The 24,630-nt window shown below is 51.4% G+C and overlaps 1 protein-coding gene across 1 annotated transcript in view; it reads left to right on the top strand.

Annotated features, from left to right (window-relative positions):
- The first annotated feature begins 9,418 nt into the window (after positions 1 to 9,418).
- The window catches only part of Celsr1 (cadherin EGF LAG seven-pass G-type receptor 1), a 144,622-nt gene continuing 129,410 nt past the window's right edge, over positions 9,419 to 24,630 (top strand). Inside the window, exon 1 of the mRNA XM_036207840.1 lies at positions 9,419 to 13,465. Coding sequence (XP_036063733.1) covers positions 9,880 to 13,465 — 3,586 coding nt within the window. The 5' untranslated portion in view covers positions 9,419 to 9,879. The remainder of the gene's footprint in view (positions 13,466 to 24,630) is intronic.

Genomic DNA, 24,630 nt, shown 5'->3' with positions numbered 1-24,630 from the left:
ATGTATGTGTGTGTATGTATGTGTGTGTATGTGTGTATGCATGTGTGTGTATATATGTGTGTGTATATATATGTGTGTGTGTATGTGTGTGTATATATATGTGTGTGTATGTGTGTGTATGTATGTGTGTGTATGTGTGTGTATGTATGTGTATGTATGTGTGTGTATGTGTGTATGTGTGTGTGTATGTGTGTGTATGTGTGTGTATGTATGTGTGTGTATGTATGTGTGTGTATGTGTGTGTATGTGTGTGTGTATGTATGTGTGTGTGTGTGTGTGTGTGTGTATTTTTAATTTTTATTTAGTACAAAGGCCTCTCTCATGCTAGGCAAGTGAACCACTACTGAGCTACATGCCTCAGTCCTCTTTTAAGTTTTATTGTTTTTGAGACAGGGTCTCACTCTCATATAAGCTGGCATTCAGCTCATGATCTTCCTGCCTCGGCCTCTCAAGCAGCTGGGGTCACAGACCTGTGCCACCAGGCGTGTGTTTGTGTTTGTGTCAGGGCAGTCAGTGTCTGAGTAGTCTAGAAGAGGGCGTGGGAGCCCCTGGATTAATAGGCAAGTGTGAGCCTCTGGAACTGAGCTTGGCTCTTCTTGGAAGAGCAGCAATTGCTCTTAACTGCTGAGCTATCTCTGCAACCTTCATTTTAATTTTTTAAGCTGCTGTAATTTCAGGGTTGGGGATGTAACTTGGGCAGTGGAATGCTTGCCTAGCATGCATGGCTATATCTCCAGTATAAACTAAGTGTGGTGGCAAATGGCTGTAGTCCCAGGACTCTTTAAAAGCAGGGGGAATCAAAAGTTTAAGTTTATCCTCAGCTACAGAGTAAGTGTGCAACCAGCCTGGGTTACATGAGACCTACACACACACACACACACACACACACACACACACACACACACACTATAATTCAGATATGGCTGTCAACTTCACCTTCTCCATACTTCCCCCATCCTCTGTAGAACCACTGAGAAAATTATTCCTGCCCATATCACCTATATTCCAGAAGTTTTACCAGTTGGGCCAAAGAAATCAATAAGAAAGGGCCACCACGTGCATGTGCCCAGCCATGTCTTCCCTGCAGAAGCAAGTAGGTATAGTCGAATTTTTTTTTGAACCACCAGTTCCCAAATGACACAGAGACTTCTTATTAATTCTGAAAATTTGACCTTAGATTAGCTTAGGCTTGTTCCCAACTAGTTCTTATAACTTAAATTAACCCCTTTATGTTAATCTATGTTTTGCCACATGGCTCATTACCTCTGCTCAGTACCATGCATCCACTTCCTCTGTGTCTGGCTGGTGAATCCCCACTCTTCTTTCCAGAGTTCCTATCTCTGCCCAGAAGTCCTGCCTAGCTTCTCCTGCCAAGCTATTTGCCATTCAGCTCTTTATTAAGCCAATCAGAAGGTACCTTGGCAGAGACACATCTTCACAGTGTACAAAAAGATTATCCCACATTTTCCCCTTTTTGTCTAAATAAAAAGGAAAGGTTTTAACTCTACATAGTAAAACTATATACAATAAGAACCATTATCAGGTAAGAATTACCTTCACAATGTTCAATCCATTTGTATTTGGCAAATTTGGAGAAAGTACTGTATTATCTACTTTATTTTGGTGAGTTCAAAGTTTTATACCTAAATCACTTTTTTTTTTGGTTTGTTTGTTTTTTGAGACAGGGTTTCTCTGTGTAGCTTTGGAGCCTGTCCTGGAATGGAACTCACTCTGTAGCCCAGGCTGGCCTCAAACTCATAGAGATCTACCTGCCTCTGCCTCCTGAGTGCTGAGATTAAAGGCATGTGCCACCACCATCTGGCTCAGCTAGCAGCTTTGAAGTTGTTCTGGATGCAGATTTTTTTTTTTATATTTTTAAGATTTATTTATTTATTATGTACACAGCATGTATGACTGCAGACCAGAAGAGGGCACCAGATCTCATTACAGATGGTTGTGAGCCACCATGTGGTTGCTGGGAATTGAACTCAGGACCTATGGAAGAACAGCCAGTGCTCTTAACCTCTGAGCCATCTCTCCAGCCCTCTGGATGCAGATTTTTGAAGAAACTGCAACAGAGGCATTCTGAGAGGCTAGATCACCTGGGCTACTTGTATTGTCTTCATTGACATCTGTCCCTTTGTTCTGAAAACACACAAACTTTTAAAGGTGACATAGATATAAGCATTAGCACAAGTACTAAATGTGCAGTGTGCACAAATCTGATAAAGATGATTCTCTGTTCTATGTTTGAGCAGGTAAAAGCCATCTGCCAACTTTTAAGTCCATTTGAACTACATAACCAAATTGTAATATAAATCTCAATCCTTGCCATATGAAAGGATGGCATGTAATAAGTCATGAGGACTCTGTAGCCCACAAGCTTTATAATCATATCTCATCCAGTCTCAGAGGGATCAGCATATACGTCACCTGTCTTGCAGTTTTTCTTGGTTTCTTCTTCTATGTCTGTAGCCAAGAGTTTCAGGAGGTTTCCCCCAGTCAAATCTGATCTTTATTGGTTTTGAAGAAATCCACAGCTTTTCATTTCCTGTCGAAGCAAAGGCATAGTCTCTCCCACAACACAACACATGTCCTGATTTCCATTCTGAAGTTAAGACATCCTTAAAATATATAGGATGATTTAATTTAGTATTTTTTCCTACAATCTAATGTCTCTCAGAAGCTGTTGCTTTTTTGTTCATTAGCATTTTAAAAATTTAAAATTAATAAAGCATATATAAGATGTGTTATAATATTTCTCATCCTTACATGCTCATTATTTTTATAATTACTTTATTCTCTTTACTCTTTATTATTTTTAAACTATTGTTTCTCTATGGCTGTCTTTACCCATTTTATTTTCTTTCTTCAGCACCTAAACACATTTTAAGATGTTTTCTTGGTTTGGATCTGGCTTTTTATGTGGCTTTCTGCCTGTGTGAGCCAAGCCATAAAGTGCCAGGCTACCCTCTGTCGGCTCTGCTTAGCATATGGCACTGGTGGCTGGCTGGCTCCGCCCCCCTCAGGTGGGTCCATCAGGCTACCCCACTGGTTCTGGGCCATAGCCATTGTTTGCCTTTCCAAGTAAGCCTAGCCTCATGCCCATGGGCACCTGCTAGGAGCCATGTTTATCCACCTGGGAAATTGATGGGCTGAACTGTAGGAGGCATTTCTCCCTAATCTCCCCCCACCTCCACCCCCACCCAGAGTATTGAATCAGCTGCTCACAGACCCTATGCTTGGATTTATGGGCCTCCATGTTGGACACCAAATGTAGTCAGATTTTCTTTGGACCACCAGCTCCCAAATAATGACACAGAGGCTTCTTATTAATTATGAAAACTTGGTCTTAGCTTAGGCTTGTTCCCAACTAGCTCTTTATTTATTTATTTATTTGTTTGTTTGTTTGTTTTTCCAGACAGGGTTTCTCTGTGTAGCTTTGGAGCCTGTCTTGGAACTCACTCTGTAGCCCAGGCTGGCCTCGAACTCACAGAGATCTGCCTGCCTCTGCCTCCAGAGTGCTGGGATTAAAGGCATGCACCACCACTGCCCGCCTCAACTAGCTCTTTTAAATCAACCCATTTATATTCATCTATGTTCTGCCATGTGGCTTGTTACCTCTGCTCAGTACTGTGTGTCCCACTTCCTCCATGTCTGGTGGGCGAATCCCCCTCCCTCCCTCCCTCCTTCCCTCCCTCCCTCCCTCCCTCCCAGAGTTCCTATCCTTTCCTGCCTAGTTATTGGCTGTTCATCTCTTTATTAAACCAATCAGGAGTTGCCTTGGCACATCTTCACAGTGAACAGAAAGATTATCTCCCAACAAGTAGGCTATCAGAGAACCCTCAGCAGGAGACCCTTGGGGGCCACTCCACCTCCTCTGCATCAGTGGGTAGGAAGGATGCCCGAGAATTGTCATCTGATACCTGTAGGACTTTTGCAGAGACAAGGCTGCCCCACTGAAGCACCAGTGGGTGCTAGTCACAGGGTTAGAGGGACGGGGGAAGGGCTATAACATCTGACTCAGTTACCTAGACTCTGATTGCCCTGTCCCCACCCAAGATGGTGAGGGACCCTGGATGTCTCACTCCACAAGCAAGGCCCACTGAGTTGTCCTCAAACTCCAGCCCAACTATGAGCATTTTTATGTTCTCCACAGTCCCCTAAGTCCAGCCACAAGTATCAAGGACAGTTGATGGTGTGGAGCTGGAGGCAGCTAACTCCCCCTCAGACCCCACCAGCCTGCCTTGCCTTGGGTCAGCTTTAGCATTCCTCTGTGTGCTTGTAAGGGACAAAGGAAAGTCCCCAGGGAAAGTCCCTGATCGAGTTGTAGTAATAAAGTAAAAAATGGGAAAATAAAGAAATTCAAAGATTTTCGTGTGCAATTTTGCACAGAAAACAGTATCTTGTTCTCTTTATGCCACACTCAAAAGGAAGGGAGAGTCAGGTGTTGTGTAATCCTAGTACTTTAAAACCAGAGGCAGGAAGATAGTGAATTTGAAGCTAGCATGGAAGGAAGAATAGGAAGGGGGAGGGAGGAAAAAAGGGAAGGAGGGAGGAAGAAAAGAGGGAAGGAACAGGAAGCTAAAAGAAAGGGAAAGAAGATTACTCCAAACAGTTAACATTAATTAATTATTAGCTAATTAATTAATTAGGGTAGAATCAATGCCCCAGTCCACTGATGACTGGCTAATTGGACCGTGAACACCCACACCACAGAGACTAAGCCTTCAGGGAAGGATGTAAGAGCGGATGTCGCAGTGAGGGACAAAGGCTTGGCACACAGGCAAGCATCAGGAGCTTACTATGAAGATTCTGGACTAGACGGATCCAGACAGGAGGTGGACCAGCAGGTCTGAGGGTGGAGGGGAATTAGGGTGTGGAAGATTGGACTTGATTTGAGGTTGCCTGGGGTGATGGAAATGTTATGGAATTGATGGTAAAAGTAGCTTAAGCTGGTGAATAAGTTCACACTCACCCAGTCATAAGCTTCGAGAAAGGTGAAGTTCTGCCCACATGAGGTCTTTTCTTTTTAAAATGTTAAGATTTTACTTACAGATCTTCTTGTACAGCGAGCTAAAAAGCGTTAGAATCATCATGTAAGTGGTAGCTGGAGACATCACCTCGCCCATCCTAGCTACCGTGGTATAGCAAGTCTTAAACCTCTCTTCACCCAAACAGGAGATGTGAACACCATCAAGCAAGACAGTGGTACCTCTGCCAGGTCAGCCTCACGGGTGTGTATTTGATGGGGCCAGGAGATAATAACAGCTGTAACACCAGGGACAAGAACACAGGAATGTTCGGTCCCAGGACATAAGCAGGGTGGTTGAGGCTCTGATTGCATACTGCCATCTTCTTTCTGCACTTTCCAATCCATTCCAGATGGCTTTCCTCTGTGTGGTTTCCCTCTGCTAAAGCAGCTGACCCTTCCAGGTGCTCTGGTACACTCCTTCCTCAGGCTAGCGACCGGCTCAGACAGCCTACAATACACTCAGAGCCTCAGTTTGCCACTGTCCACAGTAGAGCTGGGCACCATTGGGCAGCAGGCAGACCTTGAGGGGCTCAAGAATCCCTGGAGCAGGGGCTACATGTTCAGGGGATGCTTGAGGTGCAGGTCTTCGCTCTTTAGAGTGCACACTCCATCTGGAGTGTGGTTCTCAGTGCAGCAGCCTGGAGCCCAGAGGATATGGTCTTTGCCATCTCCATGTGCTCAGGTAGGTGGACACTTGTAGGAAATAGATGACTCCTTGGAATGTTCTGAGAGGTAGAGACATCACTCAGCCACTAGGGGCCAGTGCAGCCTGGAGATCGGTCCTTTGTAGGGTGTACTAACCATGAATATTAGGGAACCTAAGGAGGCAAAAGCTAGGGAAGGTGTGCAATAGGGGTGAGGAATACATTGTCTTCCCTCTCTACTCAGAGGGATTACAAGGAGGTTCTGGACATGAGATGAGTTGCCCTGTATTCACCCCATTTACAGTCAGTGGAGAGACGGCATTTCTGCTTAGGCTGTGATCTGTTTTGAAGCCTGGGCTAGCATCTCGGGGGGACACCTGAGAGACCCAGTCCCATCAGTCCTATGCAGGGACTCAGGGTAGCCACACCTGTGCTGAAGTAGAAATGGTGATGCTGATGTTGGGCTGGTTCTGGTACCCTGCTAGTAGGATTTTTTTTTTTCCCTTTTTTGTTGTGAGTTATCCCAGTCTCTCAGAGAAGCCAGGCCAGAAGACATGGGTGATTAGGATCTAAATTCCTTCCTTCTCCTGCCTCTATGAGCATTCTAATTAATTCAGGGCTCAGTTTTTGTTGCATGTTTCAACTTTCATGGTTTTCCATGAATCGAGCCCCACCAAACCATGAGAGTGCCAGTGCCTGGTGGGTGGTGGATGGACCCAGCTCTGTTCTCCCAAGAACAGAGGATTCTAAAAGCAGAGGAGTGGATCACACCACACCTGGACTCGCCCTGCAGGATGGTCTCTTGGGGAGGGAGGACAGTGTTTGCTGTTCAAAAGCTGGCTCAGAAATGTACCGTGTAAAGAACCGAGGTCAGGGTTCATGTGGGTCTCAATTCAAGCCCCTGACAGAAAGCACTTTGCACACACACTCAACTCTAGAAATTCATAGTTTCTGCTTTTTTTTTTTTTTTAAATTGTTTCTATTTTTTAAAAACACTTGAGTTCATACAAAATACCTTGGAGTGCTTGCAAAATAGAAACATCAGTTACAGCCCCCTGATCCCCTAAGAATGGTGGCAGCAATCTCACACACATCAATCATCACGAACAGGGGGCCTCATGTAGTCATCTCAAGGGGTCAGCTCAAGAATGGCATGGGCCCCTCCAAGGCTTCTCTTCAGCCTCCTGTGACACCAATACAAGGAGGCCCTAAGAGTCAAAGGAGGCCTCAGAGACCAAGGGCTTGTAATGTAAAGGAGATCACCTTGCTCAAAGCCACCTTGAAAACCAAAGACATTTGAGCAAGATAGTGGCCAGCTAGAAACCCAGGCTAGGGGACATCCTCCAGGCTGTCCCTGATGAGGCTACTTCCCACTTTATTCCACGTCCCTCTACAAAGCCCCAGGCATATGCCTTCTTTTCACTAAGTACCTGGTGGACTGGATCATGGCCTAGCACAGACTCAGTGGGAAATGGGATGAAAGCTTAAAGCTACAGCCTCCCTTTCCTTGGTCATGGACACATGATAAAGCGTGTACTCTAGCATGTAGCCATATGCCCAGGCCCTGATAGATGACATTCGTTTTCACAAGGAGTCTGGATATTTTATTAATAGTAGTAGTAGTAGTAGTAGTAGTAGTAGTAGTAGTAGTAATAATAATAATAATAATAATAATAATAATAATAATAATACTATTAGTGCTGGAACTAAAAGCCAAGGCCTAGAGCATGCTAGGCAAGCGCTCTACCTCCACCACTAAACCACACCCCACTTCTGTCCCTAGGATGCTACTGGACCACCCTGCAACCCCATCACAAGCCACAGCCTGTCTGTTTATCCCTCCCCTTTGCACATTTTCCCTGTGCACGCTGTGGACCTGAGTGTGCACAGGGAAAGAGTGGGCAGCACGTGCAGTTGATGGCACCATGAAACCAACTCTGCAGGACCTGCGGGTTCAGAAAAGGGGCACCCGCTGTGGGATGGAGGCTTGCTCCTGACCTGTCTGAGAACAAACTCTTGTCTATTGGCTTCTGCTGACAGCATTTCAATCCAGTTTGCCCTTGTGGTCTGGCCTGGTTGCTGGGACCAGGAAATGTTAACTTGCAGCTTGCAGGTGTCTGATTCCAGGAAAAGCACCCACACCCAACTTACTTGCTACATTTGAATTCCGTTTATTTAAACCCAACCCACCCTATTTAAAGCCCTATTGCAACATGCACTGTGGTGGCGGAGGCGGCGGCGGCGGTGGCGGTGGCGGTAGTGGTAGTGGTGGTGGTGGTGGTGGTGGTGGTGGTGGTGGTGGTGTTGGTGTGTGTGTGTGTGTGTGTGTGTGTGTGTGTATGTGTGTGTTCTCCAGCTTTCTCCCTCCCACATCAGGGAGCTCTTCTTCTTGAGGTTCCAGGACCTTGACTTTATCACCAGTCAAGTGCAAGTGCACACCCAGGAGTCGTCTCGGGTAGAGTGGTCCTGGCCTCTTTCCCGACTCTCCTCACACACATTTCTAGAACAGGGCTCCCAAGCTTTACAAGGGTCCAAAACAACTTTTTTTTTTTTTTTTTTTTTTGGTCAGTATTGTGCCCTCAATTGTTGCCAGTGGGAAAGAAAGGATCGTTTTCAGCACCTGGGGAAACCTGGAGGCACATCTATGATACATGTTATAAATGCTGACCGGAGATCCCTTTACTCATTTCTAAGGCCATTCTGTCCTCTGTTGCCACCATGCTGGGCCCTGACTGCATTGAAACCCCAACTCTGATGGTGACCAGGCAGCCTTCTGAGGCCTTCAACTGCTCCCAGGAGGAATCGTTCAAAGAAGGAGGCCTGCCCCAGTGTGTCCATAACTGGGGCTGATGTAGGCTAGGACCCCATTCAAGGCGGTGGGGAAAATGTTGCAAAGTTCCGCCTCTCCCGTCCCAAGCTCTGAGGCACCGCCTCCAAGGTGTGCTCCTTAGGAGTCGGGGCGTTGTCTAGCCTATCTAAAGCCACGCCCCACCCTTTCACGAAGGGCCTGAGTGATTGTCTCATCTTCTCAGGCTCTCAGGCCCCTTTCTCATGTTTTCCTCAAGCCCTCATAGAGCTAGCACCCCCGACACACACACCCGGTGGTTGCTTGTCCCCTGATGGGCAGTAGTGTGGTGACAGGTGGCGGCCTCCACCAAGGTTTAGCCCCCACAGCATGCGCTGTCACCTCCAAACCAGATTCTTTTTCTTTCCATTTAAAAGTTAAGCTTTAAAGTGGGACCCGAATCCGGTTAGTTGCCCATTAGATTTCAAAATCTAAGGAACTTTGCGCTGGAGTCAAGCTTTTTAGCCACCATGTGTCTCGACTCTAACAGTCCCCAGTCCCCTGCTACCGTCTGTGTCTTGCAACCCTGTGTTTACCCCTCAAGACGCCAGGGACGGCTATCTCGATGATCAGCCCTGCCAGGTGCGGTGAGAGGCTTTGGACCGCACCCGGCCCCGGGAGGAGCTATGCCAGCGCCTCAGTGGCAGACGCGGTCTGGGACCCTAGGGCAGTAGTTGAGCGCCAGTCTCCCAGGGCCCCGCCTCCCGCGGAGGCTGGGTGGGGAGGCCGCAAGGGAGGGGGCCGAACCCCAGCCCCCGCCCGGGCCGCGCCCCCATGTCTCCATGGAGATCATCCGGGCGCGCACCTCCCGGCTGGCTCCCCCCCCCCCTACCCAGCCTAGGGCTGAACAATGAGAGACTGGGAGGGGGCGGGGCGGGGCCGGGGGCGGGGAGAGCGCGGGCGGCGGGGGCGCAGGCGAAACACACCGCCCAGCCAGCAATCCGCCGCTTAGGTCTGCAGGCCGTGCGGTGATCGCAGCCCCCGTCCCGCCCCGGGCCCGCCCAGCTTCCCACGCCCGCCCAGCGGAGTCGGTGCTGGGGCCACCTGGAGCCGCCTGGAGCCAGCGCTGTTGCAGGTTGATGCGCGGCGCCCTCCCGGGACGCGCGGAGGAGCCATCTTGAAACCAACTTGGCAAACTTTCGCAAAGTGCTCTCGAAGTGGAAGCTGCGCGGGAGGCCGGGCGCGCGGCCCCCGGTGTCCTCGCCAGGGCCCCCGGGGAGGCAGAGCGCGGGCCGCCCCGAGGGCCCGGCGCCGGGCGCGCGGGAGCCGCCCCCCGGCTGTGCCGGGTGGATGCGGAGGTGCGCCGGGTGCATGGATTGTGCTCCGGCGCCCGGCTCGGGCTGCGGCTCCGGGCCATGGCGCCGTCACCGCCGCGCGTGCTGCCCGCGCTGGTATTGCTGGCCGCCGCCGCCCTGCCTGCTCTGGGGCTGGGAGCAGCCGCCTGGGAGCTGCGGGTGCCCGGCGGGGCCCGCGCCTTCGCCCTCGGACCGGGCTGGATCTACAGGTTGGATACGGCGCGCACATCTCGGGAGCTGCTGGACGTGAGCCGTGAGGGACTGGCGGCGGGTCGGCGGCGTGGCCCAAGCTTGGGGACTCGGGAATGTGCGCGCTTGTCAGGGAGGCTGCTGCCGCTGCAAGTCCGGTTGGTCACCCGCGACTCCCCGACGGCCCCGAGCCTGGTACTGAGGGCGCGCGCCTACGGTGCCCGCTGTGGGGTCCGGCTGCGGCGCCGCTCGGTCCGCGGTGCGGAGGTGCGCTCTCGAGCGGTCCGCTCCGTGCCCAGGCTCGGTGATGCGCTCTGCTTCCCGGCCCCAGGCGGCGGCGCAGCGTCGCTGTCTTCCGTGCTCGAGGCCATCACCACCTTCCCCGCCTGCAGCTGCCCGCCGCTGGCCGGGACCCGCTGCAGGCGCGGACCCATCTGTCTGCCGCCGGGAGGCTCAGCGGGCTTGCGCTTGGTGTGCGCCCTGGGCCGCGCGGCCGGCGCCGTCTGGGTAGAACTGGTAATAGAGGCGACCTCCGGGACGCCCTCAGAGTCGCCCTCGGTGTCGCCGTCGTCGCCTAGCCTGCCCCAGCCCCGGGCGGGGGCGGTGCGACGGTCCAGGCGGGGCGCGGGCAGCAGCACGAGCCCGCAGTTCCCGCTGCCCAGCTACCAGGTGTCAGTGCCTGAGAACGAGCCCGCGGGCACTGCGGTCATAGAACTGCGCGCGCACGACCCAGATGAAGGCGAAGCCGGACGCCTTAGTTACCAGATGGAGGCGCTGTTCGATGAGCGCTCCAATGGCTACTTCCTCATCGACGCGGCCACGGGCGCAGTGACCACAGCCCGCGCCCTGGACCGCGAGACCAAGGACACTCATGTACTTAAAGTTAGTGCTGTGGACCACGGCTCCCCGCGGCGCTCAGCTGCCACCTACCTCACTGTAACTGTCAGTGACACTAACGACCACAGCCCAGTCTTTGAGCAGTCTGAGTATCGAGAGCGAATTCGAGAGAACCTCGAGGTGGGCTATGAGGTGTTAACCATCCGTGCCACCGATGGGGATGCGCCTTCCAACGCCAATATGCGCTACCGCCTGCTGGAGGGTGCGGGTGGTGTCTTTGAGATAGACGCACGATCCGGTGTGGTGCGCACCCGGGCTGTGGTGGACCGGGAGGAGGCGGCTGAGTACCAGCTGCTGGTGGAGGCCAATGACCAGGGTCGAAATCCAGGCCCACTCAGTGCCTCAGCCACCGTCCACATAGTGGTAGAAGATGAGAATGATAATTACCCCCAGTTCAGTGAGAAGCGCTATGTGGTTCAAGTCCCAGAAGACATAGCTGTCAACACGGCTGTGCTTCGAGTCCAGGCCACTGACCGGGACCAGGGCCAGAATGCAGCTATACACTACAGCATCGTCAGTGGCAACCTGAAGGGTCAGTTCTACCTGCATTCACTTAGTGGAAGCCTGGATGTCATCAACCCCTTGGACTTTGAGGCCATCCGGGAGTATACCCTGCGAATTAAGGCACAGGATGGGGGCCGGCCTCCTCTCATTAATTCCTCAGGGCTGGTCTCAGTGCAGGTGTTAGATGTGAATGACAATGCTCCCATCTTTGTGAGTAGCCCTTTCCAGGCTGCGGTGCTGGAGAATGTGCCCCTGGGCCACTCGGTACTGCACATCCAAGCGGTGGATGCGGATGCAGGGGAGAATGCCAGGCTGCAGTATCGCCTGGTGGACACAGCGCCTATCTTGGGGGGCAGCAGTGTTGACCCTGAGAACCCTGCCTCTGCTCCAGACTTCCCCTTCCAGATCCATAACAGCTCCGGTTGGATTACTGTGTGTGCAGAGTTGGACCGTGAGGAAATAGAACACTATAGCTTTGGGGTAGAAGCTGTGGACCATGGCTCACCACCCATGAGCTCCTCCGCCAGTGTGTCCATCACAGTGCTGGATGTAAACGATAACGACCCAATGTTCACACAGCCTGTGTATGAGCTGCGTTTGAATGAGGACGCAGCAGTGGGGAGCAGTGTGCTGACCCTAAGAGCCCGAGACCGTGATGCCAACAGTGTGATCACCTACCAGCTGACAGGCGGCAACACCCGGAACCGCTTTGCACTCAGCAGCCAGAGTGGTGGTGGCCTCATCACCTTGGCCCTGCCCCTGGACTACAAGCAGGAACGGCAGTATGTGCTGGCTGTGACTGCATCCGATGGCACACGTTCACACACTGCACAGGTCTTTATCAATGTCACTGATGCCAATACCCACAGGCCAGTCTTCCAGAGCTCCCACTACACGGTTAGCGTTAGTGAAGACCGGCCCGTGGGCACCTCCATTGCCACCATCAGTGCCACAGATGAAGATACGGGCGAGAACGCCCGCATCACCTATGTGCTAGAGGATCCAGTACCACAGTTCCGAATTGACCCGGACACTGGCACCATCTATACCATGACAGAGCTTGACTATGAAGACCAGGCTGCCTACACACTGGCCATCACAGCTCAGGACAATGGCATTCCTCAGAAGTCAGACACCACCTCTCTGGAGATCCTTATCCTCGATGCCAACGACAATGTGCCCAGATTCCTGCGGGATTTCTACCAGGGTTCTGTTTTCGAGGACGCCCCCCCATCTACCAGTGTCCTCCAGGTCTCTGCTACTGACAGGGACTCGGGCCCTAATGGCCGCCTCCTATACACTTTCCAGGGTGGGGATGATGGTGATGGAGACTTCTACATCGAGCCTACGTCTGGTGTGATCCGTACCCAGCGCCGGCTGGACCGAGAGAATGTGGCCGTGTACAACCTTCACGCTCTAGCTGTAGATCGGGGGAACCCTAACCCGCTTAGTGCTTCAGTGGAAATCCAGGTGACTGTCTTGGACATCAACGACAACCCCCCAGTGTTTGAGAAGGATGAGTTAGAGCTGTTCGTGGAGGAGAACAGCCCTGTGGGTTCAGTGGTGGCAAGAATAAGGGCCAGCGACCCCGATGAAGGTCCCAACGCCCAGATTATGTATCAGATTGTGGAGGGCAATGTGCCTGAGGTCTTCCAGCTGGACCTACTGAGTGGCGACCTCCGTGCCCTGGTGGAGCTGGATTTTGAGGTCCGGAGGGACTATATGTTGGTGGTGCAGGCCACATCTGCTCCTTTAGTAAGCCGGGCGACTGTGCACATCCGTCTCCTGGACCAGAATGACAATCCACCCGAGCTGCCTGACTTCCAGATCCTCTTTAACAACTATGTCACCAATAAATCCAACAGCTTCCCCAGTGGTGTGATCGGCCGCATCCCAGCCCATGACCCTGACCTGTCCGACAGCCTCAACTACACCTTCCTTCAGGGCAATGAGCTGAGTCTGCTGCTGCTGGATCCTGCCACGGGAGAGCTGCAGCTCAGCAGGGACCTGGACAACAACAGGCCGCTGGAGGCCCTCATGGAGGTGTCCGTGTCAGGTGAGTGGTCTGTGGGGAGGAGCTGCTCCCTGGGGCCTCTTACAGAGCCCCGGGGACCCGCCAATGGCTGCCAGGGCATGCCTAGACTCATTTGGGCAGGGCCTGGGCAACCATCCTGGCATTTGCGGCTATGATTGGTTGCATGCTGGGGGTGTGCTCCCCTCCCAGACCCATGGAGGAGGAGGAGGAGGAGGAGGAGGCCCCTCATTGCTTCCATCAGCAGATTTTTCGGGGAGCAGGCCTGGGCTGCTTCAAGCTCAAGTGCAGGGCTTTCCTGTGCTTTTCCCAAACCATGCTGTTAAAACCCGGCCCCGGGGTTATCCAAGTTGTCTGGTAAGCCTGCTGCATGCATGGCTGTCTGGAAGGATCAAAGGTCACTCCCTGCTCCATGTGCCAATTAGTTCCCCGGGTGGGACCGTCGGAAATTGCTGGATGGTCCCTGAGTCACCCTGTAATATGGCTGGTGTTCCCTTGGTCTAGCTTTTCTGTCTCCTCTAGATAATAACAATCGGCTCATGTGTGCCGGCTGCCTCTGGGGTGGACTCTTTGAAAAGCACAGCCCTGTTTGATCTCGGCTCCTGTCCCTGGGCTCGGGCTTGTAATTTGGGAGTTTGTTCATAGGCTGTTCAACTTAGTGTGAGAACCAGCGAGCCTGCGGGGGAGGGGCGGGAGGAGAGGAAATGTCAGCTCAGCCATCACAGGCTTGGCACCAAAACCTGCTGTGTAACAGGGCCCGGGTGCTGGGAGACCCAGTGGGGGGGTGTTGAACACAGGCTAAGGGACAATGAAAGGGCCCCAGTGACTCTGGGAGGGGTTCGTGGATGTGGATGCTGGCTCAGGTAACTGACCAATCTACCCGGAAGGATGTGGCTCAGGTGTGTGGACCACTGATTCCATGTTTCACGTGGGCACTGAGTTATGGGATATGGTGTCTCCATGGGAACAGGGAAGAACTGAAGGTCAGTTCTCTACTTGTCTCATCTTAGTGTTGGCTGATACTCTTTTCTTCTTTTTTCGAGACAGGGTTTCTCTGTAGTTTTGATGCCTGTCCTGGATCTCGCTCTGTAGACCAGGTTGGCTTTGAACTCACAGAGATCCGTCTGGCTCTGCCTCCCAAGTGCTGGGATTAAAGGCCTGTGCCACCACTGCCCGGCTTGGCTGATGTTCTTATGTCCGAGGGGGCTGGGGGTGATCAGCTTCCCTTCCAATGGTCTCTTAATACTATCTGGGACATCAGGGCTTGGTTTTGAACCAGCATGGCTTGGTCACAGTCTGTCTGTTGGGGAGAAAGTGTAGAGACCACTACGGAATGTACTTATAGGTTATTAACCAGGGTTGTGGCAACTCCTGGCAGATTCTGGTTTCCTATGCAGCTATGTATCTTCTAGATAAAGCAGAGTAGAAAATTTGGCAAAATGGTCAGGCTTAGATTTGGGGAGAGTATAGAATGTTAATGGGGAGCAGGTCCATGCTGGGAACAGAGACATTTGTGTGTCTGTAGTGCCCCCCGTGTGAGCATCTGTGAGCCTCGAGGACAGGCTCCCATGGATCAACTCACAAGAAGCTAGTTCATAGTACACATGTGGGTACATAGTCTGACCACAGCTGTGGCCGTTCAGGGCTCCTACTGTGTGGTGACCATCGGTGATTTTTTTTCTGAGGTTGCTCTCTCCTATGAACCTGTGTGCCTCTCCACATCATGTGTGATAATGATTACATCTGGCTGTGCCTCTCAGCAGCTTACTAAAGTCTCATACCTCTGGCAACTGGAGGTTTACACACAGACACTGAGGCTCAGAGGTGTGAAGGCACACCTTCACAGTGGAGCAGGGGCTCTCATGATCAGCCTGAAGCCACCTCATCCTTCCCCCTTCCCTTTCTCACCTGAGCTGCTGAACTGACTTAATTCCGCTGTCATTCAGGTGCTCTGTTGGGATACGCATACTGCCATGCTGCGGCCCATAGACCATTTGGCTTGTTCCATTCTTCAAAGAAGAGACTCTCTGTGACCGCAAGGCCTGCAGGTCTCAACAGCAGGCCTGTGAAGAGACCTAACCAGGCCTCGGTTCCCCGGAGGCGACTCTTATATTTTATTAAGGAACAGTGTGGGAAAGCTGTTGATTCAGCCTCACTCAGCACTGTTTTCAGTGCCGAGTAATTGGCTCCACAGGATTTACAGCCATGCCCTAAAGCCTTTGAAGCGCTATTACTGCCCTGGAGTGCTAGATGTGAGGCCTGGCAGTGATTGGGTCTTGTGGGAGCCCTTCCTGGAAGGGCTGTGAGCCCTGAGTCAGGAGAGGAGACCCTTGGCTTGGGGAGGTGCCTGTGGGGGCAGGACCTAGAGGATGTGCAGGATGTTTCTGGATGTGCAGGGGAGGGAGACCTGGGTCTTGCATGGTCTTTTTGACTAGAAAATGATTGTTGATGGTTCTGTGGTGCTTCTCAAAGACAAAACAGTTTTTAAAAAATATTTGAGTCTGTATGTGATCATTCAAACAGCGAGCATTTTTGTATGCTGGTCTTTCTAGGTGTTTATTTTCTACGTGGATGCTTGGATGCCATTTTCTATACTGTGATGGGGACTTTTTCTTATGGGCACTAGGGAAACCTATGTTGGCCTTTCTCTAGTAACTAGCCGAGAAGCTCAAATACTGAGGACTTTCCCCTCATTGGTCTTTTAGTGATGCTGACATTCCATTCTATTCCATCATTTAGTTAGTTAGTGTGTGAATGTGTATGGGTGTAGGGTGCCATGGTGCCCATGTGAGTCCCAGGAATTGAACTCTGCTTGTCAGCCTTGGTGGCAAGCGTCTTTACCTGATGAATCTTCTCATAGGCCTCCAGCACTGACATTTCTAACACACCTGGAACGTGTAGGTGCCTGTAAGTTCAGGGACTCAACCTTGCCTTGGAGAACATGGCTATTGGCAGGAAAGCACAGTTCCTACCACTACTATTAATGTGTGTCACGGACTTGTGAATGTGGGAAAAGAAGCATTTGTGGGGTAAAAATGAGTGGCTGATGAGTCATGTCAGACATGTTAGAAAACATCAGAACTCAGCCAAATAATGAGGTTGGGTAACCTCACTATTTGCCCTAATGGGGAGTGCACAGTGCAGAGCCGTCTAGGCTTGATCGGCTTTTGAGAGTGTTTGCCCAGTTAAATACAGGATATCGAAGTGACTTTTCAATAGGAGATTACAAACAAGGAAATGAGCAGATGGTTGTACCAGGCATGGTCTGGACGCGCTGTGCTGTATTTCCCCTAAAACTCAATAGTTAGCAAAGAATCAGAGGAACTTAAACCAACCCGTTGGCAGAGCTGGCCTCACCTGTGGACACAAATCACCGGGAAGAGTTAGACACTTTGGGCAACCAGTTAACTGTTTGAGGGCTCTGATAACTTGGAATATTTATTTATTTGTTTGTTTGTTTGTTTGGGACTGAGTCTCTCTATGTCATCCTGGCTGTCCTGGAACTCATTATGTAGATCAGACTGGCCTTGAACTCACAGAGATCTACCTGCTTCTGCCTCCTGAGTGCTGGGACTAAAGGTTGGTGCCACCACGCCCAGCTAGTGTTTATTATTGAATACCTACTGTGTGCAAAATCTGGATGAGTCAGTGTAGCCCCAGACTGTCTAGAGATGGATGGAGATAGTAGACAGGCACAGAGGGCAGGGAGGACTGGAAGAATAATGGAGGAGAGGGACTGTCCTGTGTGGACCGGGCAGCAGATGCCTGGCAGGGAGACCTGGAATGTCAGGCTTCCTTCTGTCTGGAGAAGACTGACCATAAGGCACCATCAGCCTTTGTCTAGGGCGTTTAGAGCAACGGCTGTGCCATGTCCCACCTGATGCTGCTGGGGATATGACGGAGACTAGAGGGAGGAAGTTGGTCCCCTTGAGGGTGTGCCCATGGAGTGTGATTGACAGGGCAGGGATATGCCAGGCTAGGACATCAGATACCAGAAGACAAGAACGTCAATGGCAGTTGGCTGCTCTGTGTCGGGAACTTTCTCCCAGGCCTGTCAGGGCCTATTCTGTTCTCGAGCTGTGGCTTCATGATGACAATACTGTCATCTTTCCATCCCAGAGATAAGCAAGGGCAAGGCGCACAGGGCGCTTAGCCTGTGGCAGGCAGTAGGGGCTGGTAATACACAAGATGTGTATTCAGGACAGGGCCCAGCCTCTCTTTGGGAACCACAGCCTGAGTGGACTGGCAGCTGGAAAGGGCTGTGTGAGTTGGACCAGGAAGGGACTCACAGAGAAGAATGGAGGGGGTAACCAATGGCACATGGCGTCAGGGAGCTGAGGTTAGGGGTATGACTAAGGTGAGCCCAGTGCAGGTCCTTGTATTTCTGTAAGAGCTGGTGAATAGGTGGCACCATTTCTGGGGGTAAGGTATAGAAGGGGCTAAGTCTTGGGGGTGGGGGGGTGGGGGGTCGATGCCAAGGTGAGGTCAAGAAAGGATGACAGCATGCATAAGCTATCATGTAAATGTTTCCCTGTTGAGGGTCCTTGCTGTACCTTCAGGGGTTTTGGAGTTGGGGTGCCTGTCACTGCTGGGGAGTAGTGCTGTGTCTCTTTGGGTCATTGCATAAGGAGGAGGGGCCTGGAATGTGGCCCATCCACCGGGTACCTGGATCCATCTGGACACTTACCTCAGTACCAGGCAGGCAGATGGAACTCAGTGGAGTGACCTTATGGCCCTTGACAGCAGTCAGAGAAGGATATGGTGACATGCCTCGAAAGTGGTCCATGCTCCTGGTGACACCAGAACTCATTCAGGATCTGCTGTCACCATTGAAAAGACCACTTGGGTTTGGGCTGACACATTTCTATCAGAATCCTGTTGGGGAAGTGGATGGGTGGAAGGTGGGGGCCCCTGGCAACAATGTGTGTGCCTGGGGCGTGGTGTGTGGCCCTGTGCCATGGGCCTCTGTCCCTGCCAGCACTAGGATTCAAACAGGTAGATCTTATCGTGTGAGGCAGAGCATGTGGAAAATACTCATACGTTTGGCATGGTTCTTTCAGCTTGTAGCCTTGGGGGAAATAGTTTACTACGTTTTTTTTTTTCCCCCCTGTAACTTGAATACAGGTTCACATAAATGTCCAGAATTAAATTCTTGATTTAGTGTGGGGAGGGGGTAGAGTGAAAGGCCTTGGCTTCCTGCTGCCTTCCAACATGGTGACCTGTGCTTGAATGGGTAATAAGAGGCCACCCGAGGAGACATGGGGGGCTGGATCCTTCACTGCAAGCCTGAGAGACCAGGTGCTCAGCCAACCTCTGTGGATTGTTCTGGAATGAGCTAGCCATGCATCTGAAGGGGTTCCAGGGCAGAGCTCCTGCTAGGTCGGGGATCTGCAGGCCTCCACACAGGGAATGGAAAGCAAGGGTACCCCCAAATACATCTTCAGTTCTTCCTTGTGCTCAGGGGGACTTGGCCATGAAGGACAGGGCTATGCATCCCCTCCTGCCAGGAAACGGTAGTTAATTCTCACACATATACTTCTGGTAAGAACCTAGGGACACTTTGATCCACTTACCTTTGGGGATGTGACATTCCGAAGGTGCAAAAGTCCATACCATCCCCTTGTCACTGCTATAGGGTCTGATCTCTTGAAGACCCGGAGAAAGGCCAGGGGTCCTTGTGTATACACACACACACACACACACACACACACACACACACACACACACCCCAGGGTCCACTTTAGAACTTTAGATAGGGTCCACTTCAGCCATTCCAACACAGTTTTAATTCCTTCCAGTGGCAATGGGGGCGGGGGGGGGGGGCGCACATCCTACAGAATACAGAGGGTTTCTGGGAGACAGTCTCATTTGGAGGCTTGAATGTGTCTCCAGTACCTCAGAATCCCGTATAAGGGAAAGGAGTCATGCTGACTCAGCTCCTTAGACTGGTCAGCTGACATCAGGCGTCAAATGTGCACAGTATATGACATGTCACATTCCAGAGCTGTTGGAATAGGTGTATTGTCTTTGGGGGCATTGTGCCTGCATTTTCCTGGGGTGTTGCTGCTCATGAAAGTGCACTTTGGGTGAGCAGGTGAGCCCTGAGTGCCTGTGGCTTTTCCATCAGAGTGACGGCTTAGCTCCTTATTTTCTGGACATGGAGATAGCCTCATGCCCCCAGGTCACTATACAGATGGCGAATGTCAGAGGAGAGATAAAGCGTGACTCCCCTACGCCATACCAGCATTTTTCTCTGTCCCTGCATTGGTTTTTACTGGCTTTCTGTCAGCAGTGGGGTTGCTCTTTTAAGGTGTTTGGATGTTGCTGGTCCCCACCAAACACAGGAAGCAATGGATCCTGATTTGGGCATTAGGGAGGTCTCAGGAGAGGGCAGCTCCCTAGGATGGGAATACTGCCTTTCTTGGACCACATCCCTTTCATCTCCAATGTCCCACCATTTTACCTCCAGCCTGGATTCTGGAGCTGGGAGGGTGCAGTTGTGGAGACAGGTAGCATCTGTCATCTCCACCAAGACCTGGGCACAGGGAGCTGCCAGCCATGCGGAGGTGGGTGGAGGACAGGAGTTTAGGAGGTGGCTTAGAGATTGGTGTGTGGCTGCCTCTCCTTTGGGCCTTTGGGTCCACTTTGCCCCCTGGCTCATGTGGCATGTGGAGATCAGGGTCTGTCTTCCTGAGGTAGCTAGATCTCTGTACCTGAGTTTCTTCAGTGGAGCAGGACCGATAGGCACCATCTGTAGGGGTATGGTAAGGGCTGCTAAAGATGCTGTCTAAGATGTGATGGCATCAGGGACTGTGGGTGCCACACTGACTGGACTGGATGGGAAGGGGCTAAATTCCTTCCAGTGGCAATGGGGGGCTGGTGAGCAGTCTGTGGGGACTGCTCTCCCTTGCTGCTCCCCTCCCCCATCTTTGTGTCTGTCTGTCCTTCTTTCTGCTTCCAGCATGCCAGGACATCAGGGCACCACTTATAAGAGGCCTCACTGGCAGCCAGCAGAGACCTTGGGCAACTAGAATGTCCCTTGAGCAGAAGTAGTGGCCACGGAGCAAGGGAAATGGGCTTGGTTGGCACAGTTTTGAAGAAGGGTTGGTTCTGGGACCTCTATACACCTGTGTTAATTTGAACTGAAGAGTGTGGTCCAGCTGAGGATGGCCTTGGGATAGCTTTGCATAGCTGTCTGCTATCAGTGGTCCAGAATGCATGGAGTAAGAAATAAGTAAGACCCTGTGTCTCAGTCCGGGGCTGCACACTGCCAGCTCTCCCTTCACTGAACTGACATGGAGAAGTGTGTGTGTGTGTGTGTGTGTGTGTGTGTGTGTGTGTGTGTGTTTGCCTGTCTGTCTGTCTGTGTCTGTCTCTGTGTCTCATTGTGTGTCTGTGTCTATTTTTGTGTGATGGATGACATTCTATCTATACTGGAATATAACATCCCCTTTCACACTCAGGTATGGCCCCACGTACTGGGTGATCTTGTCTTCTGCTCAGGTGCCTGGTGGCTGCCTCTGCCTTCTTCACTCTGCACCCCTTTGGCTTGGTCTTGTCCTTGGCACAGTGCCACGTTCCTGCCCCCCCCCCCCCCAGCTTGTGAGAACTTTCCCTGCCCCTGGTTCTCTCCCTCCCTTCCCTGAGGCCTCATGGTCATGTGGCCAGTGCCTGTCTTTTGTAGAGGGGGTAGTCTTGGAAAGATCACAATGAGGGAGGCTGCAGAGCTGGGTGGCATGCATAGATGTAGCCCCACGGTATGAAGGGCAGAGCTGAGGGGCTAACACTAGAAAGGGGAGTGTTGGGGAATTGACTCTGTGTCTCTGTGAGGCACCAGGTACAGGGGTGCAAATGTCTTGGTGTGGGGCAGGCTTTCAGCCAGTGATGTTCCTTTTGAGGTTTGAGGAAGCATGCCGGAGTTCATGCTGAGCTGCACAACTGTCCTCTGAGGCTGCCTACCTCCAGACCGTGAGCGCCTCCTTTTTATATTTGTTTATTTATTTATTTGGGGGGTGCGTGTGCATGCTGTGGCATGTGCAGGTCAGTCAGAGGGTAACTTGTGGGAGTCAGTTGTCTCCTACTATGTGGGTCCCAGGAATTAAACTCAGATTTAGAACATCAGATTTGGTGGCAAGTGTCTTTACCTGCTGCTCCAGCCCCTCTTTCCATCTTCCTCCCTCCATTTGAGTTACCTTTCTTCCCTTTCCCTAAATCTCCCTCTCCCTCCCTCCTTCCACTCCTTCCCTCCTTGATTTGTCCAGGCTGGTCCAGAACTGACTATATAGTCCAGGCTGACCTCAAACTCCAAGCCATCCTCCTGCCTCAGCTGCACAAATGCTGGATCAGAGGTGTGAACTATTATGCCCAGCTTATCTTTCTTTCTTTCTTTCTTTTTTTTTTTTTGTTTGTTTGTTTTGTTTTTTGAGACAGGGTTTCTCTGTGTAGCTTTGCTCCTTTCCTGGAACTCACTTGGTAGACCAGGCTGGCCTTGAACTCACAGAGATCCGCCTGGCTCTGCCTCGAGAGTGCTGAGATTAAAGGCGTGCGCCACCACCGCCAGGCTCAGCTTATCTTTCTTTCTTTCTCTTTTTTAATAGTCTTTCCTCTGCCAGTTCTGTGTTTTTATTTAAAGACAGTTTCAGGATGTGGTTCATATCTAATCTAAATGACGCTTGGTTAAGGTAAACTAACAGCTTCTAACTCAAATAAACCCATAAGCGGTGTGATAGCGTTAGGAGATAAGGGTGCCCCTGCAGAGGCAGTGACCAAAAGCAGCGATCTGGTGGGGGCCTACGGTTCCTCTGAAGGAGACTGCTGCACCACTCACTCTGCTCTGGACATTGCTCTGTGAAGCCAGCCCTGTGTGGGGTCAGAAGCCAGACACTGCAGGCTTCTGGAGAAAGTGTCTCCTGGTGGGAGGACATGGAAGTGGGCCTTTAGGAGATGACTTCTGGGCTGTACCCTTCTCTTGGTCCCTTGCTGATACCTCTGGGTCTCCTAGGAGCTGATGGGTCCCCTCCCCCTTCCTGCCTTTCTCTAGGGTAAGAATTAGCAAAACAGAAGCCTTGCAGGTGGCCCACTGTGACTTGGGAGCCTGCCGCCTTCGCCTTCCTCCTGTATAGTATAGGTGCTAAGAATGCATCTCACATGAAAACTGTTATAAGGACTGGAAAGATGGTTCAGTGGTTAGGAATGCCTCCTGCTCTTCCAGAGGACCCCAGGTCACTTCCTGCCACCCTCATTGGGTAGTTCACAGTGCCAGTAACTCCAGCTCTAAGGGTATCCCCTGCCTCTGACCTTCAAGAACACCTGCGCTCATGTGAAAATACCACCACCCCCCTCCATAGACACACACGTACAATTAAAAATAATAAAAACAAATCTTAAAAACTGCTAAGAAACGTTTGCAAACTGGTAGGTGGTGAGGGATTGGCATGAGCACCAACTCAACAAGAAAGTAACTTGATTTTTAAAATGGATGGAAATTGTAATAGACATTTTTCTAGCGGGTATGGATGGTCAGAGACTGCCGGCCCCCCCCCCCCCCCCCGTACAGCCCTACACTATTGCTGGCACTCCCCACCTGAAGACCAAGTCCCAGGTTCCAGAATCCCTGGGAATGCATTCTAGTTGCTATTTAAAATATTTAGCAGTTTGGCTCAGTGTTCCTGGAGCATGAAGACCAAGGGGGCTTCTCGGGACACAGAGGGACCTGTAAGCTAAGCTTGATGCCTGAGTCCTCCTCCACCCTTGTCCTCCCCAGATGAGAATGAGTGTCCCACAGCATGAGCTCCCCATTGATAGTGTCTCCACAGACTTCCCACCCCCTAAATAACTCAGGAAATGATGGTGCTCTGGGTTCTGAGGGAATATTGTGCTTCCAGGTGTCCTTTGGGGCGGGGATGATGCTGGTTACATGGTGGAGAGCATGGGAATGGTGCATTTAGGACAGTAGTGTGCCCTCCCTGTGTCCCGAAGCCAAGTTAACCCTCTCTCCTAAGCATGGAAAATTCTGATGTGTGAGTGAAAGCACCTCCCATCTTCAAAGCACAGAGAATGGAAAAATATGAAAGTTTATTGTTCTCAGAAATTTCCTGTCTCTCTGGCCTGTGGTGACCAGAGGTCAGGGATACACGAATGTGTACAGGGCAGGAAATCCAGGGGGGAAAGTTATGGCCTGCTGCATGTGCTCCCCAGTGTGAACACTTGTGCATGGAAAGGTGACATCAGGAGCCAGGCTAGGGCAGGCAGTGACCAATTCTGTATTCTGGAAAGACCTTGTGCTGAAGGGAAAATGATCAGTGCTGGATGGAGTTGTCGGGGACAGCAAGCCAAGGTGGCCTCTTAGACAGGAAGCTGGTGGCTTTGGGTTGTCATAGCCATCTAGATCCCTGGTTTGGTCTGGGAGATCTATGTGTTTGTAGCAGGAATTTTTTTTGGGGGGGAGGAGGGTTATGGGCCTGGTCTGTTTTGAGCCAGAAGTGCATAGAATAGTGTGAGAATCAGGCTAAACTTTTCCATGGCTAGGCTTGTATCAGGCAGAGCCCTTCTGTCCTCTGCAGCCAGGGAACTGAGGCACCAAGACTGGGAAGGGTATCCCTGGGTGGGAACTGCCTTGGACAGATACCAGGGATCTATAGATGGCATGATGAAGCCTTGGAGGTAAGAATTAAGCTGTGTGTCTTGTCCAGTGGCCCATTGTTTGGGTTAGTACGGTCTGGGGCCACTGATACTGACACCAGCAGTTCCTAAAGGACTGACTGCATTCACTATCTGAATTTCTCTCTCTCTCTCTCTCTCTCTCTCTCTCTCTCTCTCTCTCTCTCAAAATCTCCTCTCTCTCGACTCACTTATTCTTACTTATGTGTCTGTGTGTACACTTACACATTTGTCTGTACACCGCGTGTATGCAGGTGCCCGCAGAGGCCAGAAGAGGGCATCAGATCAGATCCCCTACAGTTAGAGTTAAAGGTGGTTGTAAACAGCCTGATGTGGGTGCTGGGAATGAAACCTGTGTCCTCTAAAAGAGCAGCGAGTAGTCATAACTGCTGAGCTGTCTCTCCAGCCCCACTCCCACTCCCTAGAATTTCTGATTTCCTGAGGCAATCCAGTTTACCTCTAATTAAAAAAAAAAGATTTATTTATTGTGTATAAATGTTTGGCCATATGTACCAAGGGAGGTTCAGAAG

Source organism: Onychomys torridus, chromosome 16 (assembly GCF_903995425.1).
Source record: "Onychomys torridus chromosome 16, mOncTor1.1, whole genome shotgun sequence".
NCBI classification, from domain to species: Eukaryota; Metazoa; Chordata; class Mammalia; order Rodentia; family Cricetidae; genus Onychomys; species Onychomys torridus.
The sequence above is the reverse complement of the archived record's forward strand: the minus strand, read 5'-3'. Positions and strand labels throughout refer to the sequence as shown.